Genomic DNA, 14178 nt, shown 5'->3' on the forward strand with positions numbered 1-14178 from the left:
TGGGCGACTGAGTGCTTCTGAGAGAGTCACAGGATGGGGCCGATTGGTATCACTAGGAGTTCTCCTTGGACTCAGCAATCATCTTATTCGTCTGCTCATTGTATATCATTATTGTTGTTGGTTCACTTATCATGTTATTTCCATTTTCTTACGTGTCACACTAAGTCAATTTATTCTTGAAACTACTCCAGGCAGCCGCAGCGTCAGGTGGATTTCAGAGTCTAGTTCAATGGGCAAGCTGTGAGTGTAAACAACTCTGGAGTGATGTTAAATTCACACTCCCAGATCTTAGTTTCTCAGACTCCTAGGTCTACACTTTAGTTTGCAGGTTCTGGAGACTTCGACACCTGCCTCCCCACCTGAATTCCTGTGCTGTGTTATCTTAGGCAACTTATTTGACATCTTTTGACAGACTTGTAACGTGGGAGTCATCGTGCACACTTCTACACCTAGGGCAACTAAAAGAGATTAAACATGTAAACATGCCTGGCTGCAAATGATGGATGCCCAATGTTTTTGTTTTCTTCCTCATTAGCCTTAGCTTAGGATCCCGTCTGCTGGTACTTAATCCTTGGGAGCTAAGAAAAAGACAACAGCAGCAAAATTGAAAAGTCCAGACATTATAAGACTTGAAAAGTGTGCTCACGCTAACCTCTCCCATAAAATTCAAGAGAAAGGAATACTTCACAATTCCTGTTAGGAGACTAGTATTACCTTGTTGCAAAGACTAGAAAAACACATAATAGGAATAAAAACAAAACAAAAGAACTACAGACTGAGGATATCCCTCATGAACACAGACGCCAAAGTTCATAACAAAATGTTAGTGAATGCAACAACATTCATTCATGATGGAAGCTCTCGCCACCTAGGAAAAGAGGGGAATGTCCTTAATATGATAACAACTACGGAAAACCTCTAGCTAATATCCTAATTAGTAGTGACAGACCAAATCCTCTCCCCTCCCATATCAGGGAGGAAAAAGATAGTTGCTATTACACCATCTACCCGTTAGTACTATAGCTATTATCAGAAGTTCTGGCCAGTGCTCAGGACGCTTGGGTGGTTCAGTCAGTTAAGCGTCTGACGTCAGCTCAGGTCATGATCTTGCAGTCTGTGAGTTCGAGCTCAGGTCATGATCTTGCTGTCTGTAAGCTTGAGCCCCGCATTAGGCTCTGTGCTGACAGCTTAAAGCCTGCTTTGGATTCTGTCTCTCTCTCTCTCTCTCTGCTCTCTCCTGCTCGTGCTGTGTGTCTCTCTCTCTCAGAAATAAACATTAAAAGGATTTTTAAAAAAACTTAAAAAAAGTTCTGGCCAGTGCAATAAAGCCAGAAAAAGAAAAAAAAAAGGTTCCATATTGGAAAAGAAGTAAAACAGTTTATTTTCAGAAATCATAATCACTTATTTAAAAAAAAATCTTTTGGAATCTATAGAAAAAGCTATTTTAAGTTTAACAAGGTTTCAGGATAAACAACCAATATCAAAAAATAAATTAAGCAATCAGTTTGAAACTACATAAACAATATGTTTAACATAACATCAAAGATGTGAAATACTGGGGCGCCTGGGGGGCTCAGCCGGTTAAGTGTCCAACTCTTGGCTCCAGCTCAGGTCATGGTCTACTGGTTTTGTGAGTTCAAGCCCCGTGTTGGGCTCTGTGCTGGCAGCACGGAGACTGCTTGGGATTCTCTCTCTCTCTCTCTCTCTCTCTCTCTCTCTCTCTCTGCCCCCCCCCCACTTGTGTTCTCTTTCTCAAATAAAGAAACTTAAATAAAAATATATGAAATAGGAAGGATATATTTGACAAAAGATGGACAAGAGCTGATCACCAAAAACTAGAAAACATAGCTGAGAGAAATTAGACACCTGAGTAAGTGGAAAGAGACATTGTGGTAACTCAATATTGTTAAGGTGTGAATTTCTCTCAAATCAATTTATGGATTCAAAGCAATTTTTTAAGGTTTATTTATTTATTTTGAGAGAGAGAGAGAGAGAGAGAGAGAGAGCGAGCATGAGAAAGGGAGGGGCAGAGAGAGAGGGAGAGAATCTCAAGCAGGCTCCTTGCAGTCAGTACAGAGCCCAATGTGGGGCTTGATCCCATAAACTGTGAGATCATGACCTGAGCTGAAATCAAGAGTTGGACACTTAACCCACTGAACCATCAAGGCGCCCCAGATTCAAAGCAATTCTACTCAAAATCTTAGTTGGCTTAAAAAAAAATTTTTTTTTTTTAATTGACAAGCTGATTTTAAAATTCAGGAAATGTGTGTGGCATTGGAGATAAGCTAAACACAAAAAGTAATAAAACAGGGTCCACAAGAGACCCGTACGTATATGATTAATTAATTTTAAACAATGTTGACAAGGCATTTCAATGGAGGAATAATCATCTTTTAATCAAAGAATGCTAGAACGAGTGGATCACTTGTTGAAAAACAATGAAACTGAACTCTTATCTCATACCACATATAGGCATCAACTCATAACGAAGAAAGACCTAAATATAAGAGCTAAAACTTCCGAAAGAAAACACAGAAAATCCTCGGGACTTAGGGTTTGGCAAAGTTTCCTTGAAACGACACGACAGGCATGGAACAATTGATAATGTGAACTTCAAGAAAAGCAAAAACTTATGCAATTCAAAAGACACTGTAACGGAAATGAAAAGGCAAGCCACGTGCTAGGAGAAAATACTACAAAACATATACCTGACAGAGAGATTGTATCCGGAATACGCAAATAACTCTTCATCTCAGTGGTGTGACAAACAACCCAATTAAAAATGGGCGAAAACTTGAACAGACACCACATCAAGGTCCATACATGGATAGCAAATGAGCAGATTGAAAAGAATACTCAGTACCATTAGTTATTAGAGAAAGGCAAACAAAAACCACAGTGAGATGCCACTGCGCATCTACTAGAAAGACTGAAATCCAGAAGGCTGACCACACCAAGTGTTGGTGAGCGAGTGGGGCAACTGAAAAGTCGTGCGTCGCTGGTAGAGACGTCAGGTGATATAACTGCTTTGGGAAGCAGTTTAGAGGCTTGAAAAAAGTTGAAGAAACAGCTATCATATGACTCTGCCATCCTGCTCCTAGGTATTTACCCAAGAAAAATGAAAACATAGGCCTGTGGCCAGACTCAGTGCAAATGTTCACAACAGTTTTGTGTACAGTCAGGGCCTGTACCAGGTGAGGTGTGTGGAACATGTGCACAAATCTGAGAGGGAGCACCTCCTTGAGTGTCCCGCACAAGGTGCCCCGTTTTATCACCTCGTCTGGCTCCTGTTTATAATTGTCAAAACCTGAAAACAACCCAAGCGCCCATCAGTGGAAACTGGGTTGAGAAACTGTGGTATATCCATAAAATGAGATACTATTCAGTGCCCTCTTTGGCAGCATGTATAGTAAAATTGGAATAAAAAAAAAATGGCATGATACAGAGAAAATCGGCATGGCCCCTGTGCAAGCAGGACACTCAAATTTGTGCAGCATTCCATATTTTTATAAAATGAGTAAGAACGGAAAATACAATATACAGCCTGGTGACTGTAGTTAATAGGTAACAATGTATATTTGAAATTTGCTAAGAGAGTAGATCTTAAAAGTTCTCACTACAAGGAAAAAACTTGTAACTCTGTGTAGTGATGGATGTTAACTAGACTTACCAGAATCATTTTGCAGTGTATACAATTACATATAATTACATTATACACCTGAAATGAATATGTTATATGCAAATTATATCAATAAAAAAAGGAAATAAATACTACTTAGCAATAAAAAGGAATGAACTATTGATTCCTACAATACACGGGTAAACCTTAAAATAATTATTGTGAGTGAAAGAAGTTAGGCAAAAAGAATACATATCGTATGATTCCATTTATATAAAATTATAGAAAATGTGATCCCAATACAGTGACAAAAAGAACGGTAGTTGCCTGGGAACTGGGGATCAGGGAGGGGATGAACGCATGGGGAAACAAGGAAGTGTTGGGGTGGTAGGATATGTTCACATCTCGATTGTACTGATGACTTCACATTTGTATACATGTGTCAGGTTTTATCACACTTTACTCTTTAATATGTGCAGCTCATTGTATGTCAATTATATTTCAGTAAAGCTATTAAAAATAAAATGAGGCACAATAAGAATTTCAGACATGAGCCCTTTTTGGATCCTGACTGGGAAAATAAGAAACCTTAGAAATAATTAGGAGTCTTTGAATCTGGACTGGATAGTAAATATATTAGGAGAGTATTGGTACTTTTCCTACGTATAGTAATGATATTGTTGCTCTGTAAGGAAATGCATGAATTCTTTTTTCTTTTTAATTTTTTTTTTTACATTTATTTATTTTTGATAGAGAGAGACAGAGCACAAGTGGGGGAGGGGCAGAGAGAGAAGGAGACACAGAGTCGGAAGCAGGCTCCAGGCTCCGAGCTGTCAGCACAGAAACTGACACAGGGCTCGAACTCACAATCCGTGAGATCATGACCTGAGCCGAAGTCGGACACTTAACTGACTGAGCCACCCAGGCACCCCAGAAATGCATGAATTCTTAAGAGAGTCATGCTGGCACAGTTAGGGGTAAAGTGATCTGCAGGTTATTTCAAATAGCTTGGCAAAAACAAAATAACAGGAAACAAAAACCACACACCAGAAAAACGAAAGACAATAGAAAAATAAATAGATAAAGCAAGTATGGCAAAAATATTAAGACTGTCGAATCTAAGTGTTCAGTATATGGGAGTTCATTATGCTATTTTCGAGCCGTTTTGCTTGTTTGATAATTTTGTCATTAAAAAGTTGGAAAAGCTTACCAAGTAGCTTAGAAAAATAACCAAATTAGAAAAGATAAAAGATAATTGAATTATCAAGCTCAATGGATAGGTTTAACTGACATAGCAGAAGATAAAATTGGTCAATTGCAAAAGAAATATTAAAAAATCATCCAAGGTGGAGGACAGAGAAAAAGAGAAAATACGAAGGGAAAGTTAAGAAAAATGGAGAATAAAATGAGAAGGCCTATCATAAGTCTGGCTGGAACTCCAAGAGAAAGAGAGAGAATGGAGCTAGGGCCATCTTTGTAGAAATAATCCCTGAGAATTCCCTGAATGTATAAATGAAAAGAATTCACACTTAGGCACACCTTAACGAACACGCAAGGCATCGATGGCTGAGAGAAGGTCATAAAAGTTTCCAGTGGTGGGGAGGGGGAGGGGAATGACGTGCAAAAGAAAGAAGACCGATAACTGACTCTCCATCAACTACAACCGAAGCTAAGCTAAAAGTGGAATATTTTCAGTGGATTGAAAGAATTGTTCAACCTAGAATTACTTAACCAGAAAGAGTATCTTCAAAGAATGAAGACAAAATAAAGACATTGTCAGGTAGACAAAAAATGTAAGAGTGCTTGTTGCTAGGCCGTGTTCACTAAGTGAAATTGTGCAGTGTGTCTATGTTACCGACAGAGATAGGAGATGAAGTCTGGAGGTGTAAGGAGGAATGGAGAGGACAAAAAAGTTGGAATATATGTAAGTAATTTCCACAAATGAGACAAATAAAACAATAATATCTTCTGCATTTTAGAGTAGAATTGAAACACCAAAAGACAATAGTATATGAATTAGGTGTTGATTGACATTCTGCTTTCATAAGTATCATCTTGAAGTTTCTAAAGTTACCCTTAACAGAATAGAGAATATAATTTTCAAACTAGCAAAAGGGAAAAAGCAGAATGAGGAAAAAAAAAAAAAATGTCAGTCCAGAAAAGGCAAGAGAGTAGAGGGAAGTAAACTTAGTTGACATGGAACAAATTGAAAGCAAAAAATAAATATTTTTCATCCAGTGTTAAAAAACAAAACAAAACAAAACACTCAACACCAGAAGGCAAGTGCAAAAATAGTCATAGCAGTGTGTTCACAAAACAACAGAAAAACAACTTGACATAACCCAAGAGTCTGTCAACAATGGATTGAATGAATAAACTGTGGCATAGTCTTACAATGAAATGCTGTCCATCAGTGAAAATAAATGAACTCCAGCTGTATGTATCAGCACCGATTAATCTCACAAACCCAATATGAACAAAGATACAAGCCACAGAAGAACTTGGAAAAACTTTGAAAGTTGAAAAGCTGGACCAACTGACCGATAGATTAATTTAAAGCCATCTAAAAAGACGGTACGATCATCAAGGCAAGGGGATGGTTATCAGTGTCAGGGGAGCAGATACCTGTAGGAAGAGGGCAGCCTCGGGGAGGAGCACCTAGGAGTCTTCCAGGCTGTTGGTCCTATTCTCCAGCTGTGCCTTGTGTGGTGGTTCTGGGGAGGATAGGTTTTATGTCCCCCCTTTTGTGTCTCTATAGGTATCAATTTAAAAGTGAGATGGAATAAAAGAGCAGCCTTCCATGGAACCCTCTGAGACATCTAGGAATGTGAGGCTAGGAAACTAACCTACATACAACCTACCAAGACTGACTCATGAAGAAATAGAAAATTTGAACAGACCAATGAGTAAGGAGATTAAATCTAAAAAAAAAAAAGTCTCCCACCAGAGGTGGGGCGCCTGGGTGGCTCAGTCAGTTGAGTGTCTGACTCTTGATTTTGGCTCAGGTCATGATCTCATGGTTATGGGATTGAACCCTGCGTCTGGCTCCATGCTGGGTGTGGAATCTGCTTGGGATTCTCTCTCTCTCTCCCTCTGCCTCTCTCCTGCTTGCTCTCTCAAAAAATCTCCCACCAAAGAAAAGCCCAGTAACAGATGGTTTCACCAGTGAATTCTACCAAACATTAAAGAATAACACCAATCTTTCTCAAACTCTTCCAAAAAAACCGGAGAGGGGATACTCTCAAACTTATTTTATGAGGCCAGGGTACCCTGATACCAAAGCCAGGTAAGGATACTACAGGAAAGCAAAACGAAACAAAACAAAACTATAGGCCAATATCCCTGATGAATATAAATGCAAAAATTTTCAATGAAATACTAGCAAACTTAATTCGGCACATTAAAAGAGTAATACACCATGATAAAATGTAATTTATCCTTGGAAAGCAATGCAAATTAATGTGATACATCACTTTAATAGGATAAAAGACTCATGTTCATGTCAATAGACACAGAAAAAGAACTTGACAAAATTCAACATCCTTTCCTAATAAAAGCTCTCAACAAACTGGGTATGGAAAGAATGTACCTTAGCACAATAAAGGTCATATATGACAGACCCACAGCTACCCTCATACTCAAGGGTGAAATGTTCAAAGCTTTCCCTCTAAGATCAGGAATAGGACAAGGGTGTCCGCTCTCAGCAGTCGTACTCAACATTGTGCTGAAAGTCCTAGCCAGAGCGATTAGGCAAGAAAAAGAAATAAAAGACATCCAAATCACAAGAAGTCAAATCGCCTTGGTTTACAGATGTTGTGTATGCATACAGATGGTAAGGAAAGAAACAGTCGTAGGAAACTACATAGGGATACGGTGATAGGGATACAGGTGTCTTTTTATGGGTAAGTAAGGATCTTGTAACTAATCATGCCTATTTCTTGGGCTAAGACACCTGGAGTGCAACTCCTAGTCTCCTTTTATAAGTACATTGGACTTTATTAGTTTAGGCACTTACTCCCTTTGGTTTCCTACTTTCTTCCTTCATCCCAATTTCCTCATTTGTATTTTCCTGTGCTTCACATCTTCTTTGGAACAAAATAGGTATACATTTATACCCATCGTCATCATCCAAGTTGACTCACAAATTCTTATGATCTGCTTCCAGTCTATCTTCCCAGCCTTGTACCTATGCTAGCCCTGATACACACGTTAATACTGTCCTATTTTGTCTAACCTTAGGTGTATTTCTGCTTTGATGCAACTGTGTACATGGGGCGAGCCAGTGAGATTTGGTTTGCACCTTGGACTTGCTGACAGGCTAGGTTCTCTTGATCAAATTACTTAACCCTTCTGAACCTCAGTATCATCTGTAAAATGGTATTTGCAGGATTGTGAAAAACACTAAAACGTTAAAAACAGCGGATCAGACGTTATTCAGTACCATTTGCCACTCATTGGCTAGCTGACGTTGGTTAGATAACTTGTCTGAGCTTGTTTCTCTTCAAATAGGATCCTCTGCTTAGTTTTCTTTGGCTCCTTGTGCCGTCATGTCACCTCACTCTTTGTTGTCCCCTTAGTGTCGGAATTCTGTGGAAGCTGGTATGAGCAACAACAGAAATAAAAGACCAGCACCTTTGAAAGTGTACATTTCAGTGCGTTACGCCCGACGACAGGAACATCAGTGACGTCTGGGGCGGTCTTCGCCGGTCCAGCCGCCTGGGTTCTAAGTTCGGCCGTGAAGCGTGTGCCGCGGGCGGGTGTCAGAGGCCTTCCCGCGAGACCCCGCAGGACGACGTGCCGGGTGTTCCCTGCCTTAAGTGACACACGTAAACGTACACGGACACGTCCGGGGCACCTGGCACGTCAAGGACCCTGGTCTTTTTCCTTCTTGTGTGTTGCTTCCACCGGGAAAGCGCTTTCTCAACACCTGTGCCAGTCCAAAGGCCACCTTTCCGATTTTCCCCACGGCTGTCCCAGCTGCGGGCTTCGGCCTGACACACTGCAATGCCCGCCCCCTCAGGCCAGACGTGGGGACGGCGGGTGACCGAGGGTGACCACAGCCCGCTCCCCTCAGACCAGGACCGAGGAGGACCACGGTCGCCCCCCCCCCCCCCCCCCCAGGCCACTGGCACGGGGAGTGACCGCGGCCCTTCCGTTCCCCCCAGGCCGGCCATTGGGACCCAGGGTGACGGAGGACGTCCACACGCCGCTCCCCTCCGACCAGGGCCGAGGGTGACCGATGGCGACCGAGAGTGACCGCGGCCCTCCCGCTCCCCCCAGGCCGGCCGTCGGAGGCGGCGGCCGCCAGGCGACCACGGCCCCGCGGGCCGCCCGGCCGCGCCAGGCCCGAACGGCGGAACGCGCATGCGCACGGCGCCTCTCCCCGCCCCCACCGCGCACCCGCGCCCAACGCCCCTAACGCGGCCCGCCGGGCCATGGAACCCGCCGAAGTCGGCTCGGTGCTAGCTCTCCCGTTCGCTCCCTCGGGCGCCTTCCCCCCGTGAGGCCCGCGGGCGCCCAGACAGGGCTCGGCGGCCGCCCGCCCTCCCGGGCCGCTCCGCCCGCCTCCGTCGCTCGGCCGGGCGCGCGCCGCGTCCCCGCGGCCGGTCCCCGCGCGTGCGCGCTCCGCCGAGTGTATGTGTGTGAGTGTGTGTGCGGCCGAGGGGTGGTCCGCCGCCGCCGCCGCCGACGATGCCGCGGGGCCGCCCCCCGAAGCCCAAGGAGAGCAAGGCGCGCGGCGACACCGGTAAGCGGCCTCGTCCGGTCCGGCCGCGCTGTGCCGCTCCGCGCGAATATAGTCCCCGGATGCGGCGCGGAGGGCGCCGGGAGCGGCCCGGGCCGGGGGCGGCGGGGCCGGGGGCGGCGAGCGGGGCCGGGGCCCGCCGCCGTCGCCGCCGCCGCCGCGCCCGCCGCCGCCGCCGCCCGAGTGCGGGCCGCAGGGCGCGGGCGGAATGATACCGGCGCGGCGCGGCGGGCCCCTCCGCCGGGCTGGGCCTACTTTCCTGGGCCGGGCGGGCGGCGGCGGCGGGGGCCGGGGGCGAGGTGCGCGCCGCCGCCGCCGCCCTCCTCCCTCCCCCTCCTCCTTCTCCTCCCCCGGCCGCCCTCCTCCCCCGCCGTCCTCCGCCCGCGGGGATCCGGCCTCCCCGGCCCGCCCGCCGCCCAGCCCGGCCCGGCCCGGCGTTCCGGGGCGGCGGGCGGCCTTCCTGAGGGAGGCGCCCTCCCCGGGCGGGTCGCGGGGACGCCGGGCCCCGCCGCCATCTCCGAGGCCGCGCGTAGCGTGGGCGGGCGGCAGGGCCCGCCCTACCCGCGGGCCTGAGGGAGCGGCGCCCCGGCCGGCCTGGCCGCCCCGGAGCGTCGAGTGCTCGCTCGCTGCGCGGCCCCGGCGGGGAGGCCCTGGGGAGGCCCTCGGGCGCGCGGCCCCGGGGGGGTGGGGTAGGGGTGGGGAGGGTAGGATCTGGGGGACGGCCGGGTAGACCGGCCCCGGGGCCTGGAAGGCCGGGGGACCGGGAGGGCACCAGCGGGGCCCGGGGGACTGGGGGAGCCGGGGGTGGGGTGGGGACCAGAGCCGGGGCGGTCGTAGAGGGGGCTGCGTGGGCGCTGGATCCGGCCGTGCGGACTTGGAACGCGCTCCCGGGGCTCGTACCTGTCGCTGGCTGGTCCCCGAGCCCGGTGGCCCGGGCTTACCCTTCCCCGGAGGAGGAGTAAACTGGGACTCACTCAAGGGCTGGTGCCAGGCGGCGCGCACACGCACTGGTTTTCAGAACGGAGCAAGGTCAGTTCTGGAAAGTGCAGATCCATAGTGTTTAACTGAGCCCTTCATCGCATTTAGGGAGAGAGGTCGAGACCAGCCAGCGGTGTAAACTTACTGACGGGACGTACCGACCAGACGCTCTTAACTGGTCTCATAACCGATCAAGTTAACAGACGGGCAAATGAAGGAGACGTTGGGACAGGAGCGCGTATGAATTTGAGCACGAACCCGCACGCCTCGCGCAGCGCTTAGGGAGCTTAGTGGGACGCCGGCGGGGGAACCGTGCAGGTTTGCAGATTTGAAGTTGGGCAGTAACTGCTCAGAATCTTGATTAGTGGCTCTTGGCTTCTGGAAGGAGTTCGGAAAGACCTCACTGCCTTGGCTTTGGCCGCATTTCGTCCAGCGTTTGTACTTTTGTTAATGTGCCCTCTGCCAAAAATAACAGAAGGTGCAGTGCCTCTCAGGTGCTCTAACGAAGGCTTAGGATGGAGAATGTAAAATGTGCCTTGACGGAGGGCTGGGAACCTAATCCCCCCAATCTTCCCCATCTCCCTGAATGGCATCACCGTTCACTTGGGTTTTCAAGCCCCGAACTGAAGAGTAATACTCCTTCTCTTATTCCTGAAGACGGTTCATAATGAAGTCTTGTGGCTTCTTCCTCAAAAATGTGTTTGCAGTGAGCCCCACCTCTTCTATCGCCAGTGCCCTTGGCTCCCCAGCCTCCTTGTCTCCAGGTGGACTTGAGTCCCAGGTAGTCGGGCCCCAGCCTAGGTCCATCACCTGTCCGTGGAGGGGCTCTTTAAACGGACATCATAGGGCCACACCCCGATTAAAACTCCTCAAAGGATTTCTCTTAAAGTCAAATCTACATTCCTGCAGGATCCTAATTGATCTGGCCTTTGTCTAGGGCTCATGTCCCTCTTTCCTTGCGGTAGCGTTCAATTCTTCGTGTTCCTCCCAGATATTCTGAGAATCCGCCTCCTCTGACTCCTCCCTTAGGTCTCGGGGCGTCAGCTTCCTAAAAAAGGCCTTCCTCAAACCTGCCTGCAAATAACTTCACTTTACACCAGTCTTTTTCTACCACGGTGGTTCTCAAAGTGTGGTTCGTGGACCCCTGGAGTTGCCGGAGGCGCTTTCAGGGGTCTGCAAGGTAAATTTTTCATAGCGGCACTATTTGGTTTCTCCACTTGGTTAACATTTGCCCTAGTGGTACAAAAACGATTAGGAGTAAAATTGCTGACGCCTTTGCATGAATCAAGACTGGTGTATTTCACTCAAAACGGCAAACTCAACCTGTAAAATGATTTGCAGGAAAATGAAACGCAACATATTGATTGCAACAGAGAGAATGCGGAAGCAGATAGGAGGATCCGCTTGTTTTGTCAGACGTTAAAAAGATTTCTAAAAGTGAAAACTCTTCACTGTTTTTTTTTTTGAGAATGTACTTTTCATAAAAATATGTATTTGCATTAACATACGCTAGATGTTTGCTTTTGATTGAAGAGCTATTTTAAACAGTGCTCGGTTTGAGTAGGGCGAATAATGATGTAATCTATATAAACTTAAGGTCTTCGGAGTCCTCAGTAATATTTAAGAAGGTGAAAAGATCCCCAGATCGGAATGTTTGAGGACTGTTGCTCTGTCACTCTGTTACCTCTCATTGCCTGAACTTACCTTGTTTTCTGTGTTACCGTTAGGAATTTTATTCCTAAGAAAACGTGGAGGATCGGTGGGGATTTTTGCAGGCGGGGAAATGCAGCTCAGTGAGGTGAAGGGATTTGGAAGGTTTCCCCGCCTAGTCAGCACAGTTGAGATTTGAACCTACGTTGGACCAGACGATGCGTTATATTGTTCCACCTTGATAAATATAAAGCCCTACACATGGGTTAGTTTATTTAAAACGTTTTATTTTTTTTTCGACGTTTATTTATTTTTGGGACAGAGAGAGACAGAGCATGAACGGGGCAGGGGCAGAGAGAGAGGGAGACACAGAATCGGAAACAGGCTCCAGGCTCTGAGCCATCAGCCCAGAGCCCGACGCGGGGCTCGAACTCACGGACCGTGAGATCGTGACCCGGCTGAAGTCGGGCGCTTAACCGACGGCGCCACCCAGGCGCCCCTATTTAAAACGTTTTAAAGCACTGCCTGTCGCCTTGCTAGGGGCTGGGTTGCAAAGTTCAACAGCAGAGAGGTCATCTCTGCCTTGGCTCCTCAGGACCCTGTGTCCTGCGACGGTGGGGACTGTGCTTCGGGCGGCAGGTAACAGGCGCTGGAAGTGCGGGGTTCCCGGAGAGGATGCTGTCAGTATGGAAACCTCAAGAGGAGGTGGGGGTAGGCCCGCTGACAAACCTTTCTGGAAGTAATTGGCTCAGGATGAGTGCAGTGGTCCACCCTTCTCCACACTTTCCATTTCCATCTGTTCGGGCCCCGCGGGCCGGAGCCCGTGATCCTCTTTGCGGCCTGTCCTCAGGAGGTCACGGTGGCCCCACGCCGTGTCCCAACGCCTCACAGGCCTAAGGTCACTCACCTCCCTTCATCTGGTCACGCGGGGACTGTATCATCTGTCGTCACCAGAAGGGCAGGTGCGGCACAGTGAGAGAGAGGGCGACCCCATGCACACGGCTTCTGTAGAATGTCGTCACGGGTGTCTACTCGGGTATTAGTTCTTGGTGATCTCGTACTGTGCGCAGCGTATGCTCAACTTTGTGGTAGGTGTGTAAGCTTAGGAAAAGACCCGATGCACAGGGTTCCACGCCCTCTGGTTTCTGGCATCCGCCGGGGATCTTGCAGGACACCAGCTGCTGGGGAGGGGACCCCGTGGTGAGAAAGCTGGGCTCCCAGCTGAGGGGTGTGTTTGTGGAGCCCTTGCTTGGCGCCTGGCACTCTCCTGGGCGAGTAAAGCTGGGTGAGATAGGAGTGCTTCCTCCTCACGCTTTAGTTTTGCTAAGCAGTAGTGACCTTGATGGAAGCCACATTTTGGGACCTTGTCTGGCCTCCGTTTGTTTTTTCCAGTGCGCGGGTACACGCTTTTTCTCCCGGGCTGTACCTGTGGTCGGTCTCCTGCTCACTTTCTGTTTTCTGTCGGAGGAGTATTTGTAACGCTTCGTTTCCAGAGCTGAGAGCTGAGAGCCGAGACGGAGCTTGAGCCAGATGGGTCCACAAGTCCTCTGTTGCTCAGATGATCACTTCAGGCCACTTTAGATTTTATTGCACGTGTTCAGGAAGCTGCTGTCCCCTCCAAGGGCACTGGGCTAGTGGGAAGGGCTCAGCAGTAGGATTTTGTGTGCGAGACGGCAGGAGGTCCCGTGCCCTCAGATTTAGAGGCGAATCCTCTGCTGCAGCGGGCGGAACTAGGTACTCCTGGCGGTAACAGTTAAGGGGAGACAGATTCTGCTTCCAATAAGAACTTTCTGACGATATCAGGTGTCCAAGGATGAAAATATATATTTTTTTAATTTATTTTGAGACAGAGAGAGACAGAGCATGAGCAGGGGAGGGGCAGAGAGAGAGAGGAAGACACAGAATCCGAAGCAGGCTCCGGGCTGTGAGCTGTCAGCACAGAGCCCGACGTGGGGCTCGAACTCACGGACTGTGAGATCATGACCTGAGCTGAAGTCGGATGCCCAATCACCTGAGCCACCCAGGCGCCCCGAAAAGATTTTTTCATAAAGGAGTACCCTTCACTGTCTGTAGTTGAACTTTTTAGGTAGGCAGAAACTTGGACTTTTTAGTATTTTGAGGAAAGTGTATTAGGCAACACAAAATTTAAAGATTTTACTATCCTGGAAACAAGTAGTGAGTTAACATG

General features: G+C 47.8%; 1 protein-coding gene and 1 non-coding gene across 7 annotated transcripts in view; both read left to right on the plus strand.

Moving 5' to 3' along the window:
* Positions 1–3405: 3405 nt before the first annotated feature.
* LOC122471051 lies at positions 3406–3508 on the plus strand. Its single transcript, XR_006294076.1, has one exon. It is a non-coding gene; the product is annotated as a U6 spliceosomal RNA (small nuclear RNA).
* A 5482-nt stretch (positions 3509–8990) lies between these two features.
* ZNF236 (zinc finger protein 236) overlaps positions 8991–14178 on the plus strand; it is a 106955-nt gene continuing 101767 nt past the window's right edge. For 4 of the 6 annotated variants that reach the window (XR_006294024.1, XM_043559104.1, XM_043559105.1 and 1 more), the window contains exon 1: positions 8991–9365. Coding sequence is in view for 3 of the 6 variants with exons in the window: in XM_043559104.1 (XP_043415039.1) it covers positions 9311–9365 (55 nt within the window). In the remaining 3 variants the exon portion in view is untranslated. Of the gene's footprint in view, positions 9366–10196; positions 10392–14178 lie in introns of those variants that run through there. The other 2 variants (XM_043559107.1, XM_043559106.1) reach the window with 2 other exon arrangements.

Source organism: Prionailurus bengalensis, chromosome D3, assembly GCF_016509475.1.
Source record: "Prionailurus bengalensis isolate Pbe53 chromosome D3, Fcat_Pben_1.1_paternal_pri, whole genome shotgun sequence".
Lineage (NCBI taxonomy): Eukaryota > Metazoa > Chordata > Mammalia > Carnivora > Felidae > Prionailurus > Prionailurus bengalensis.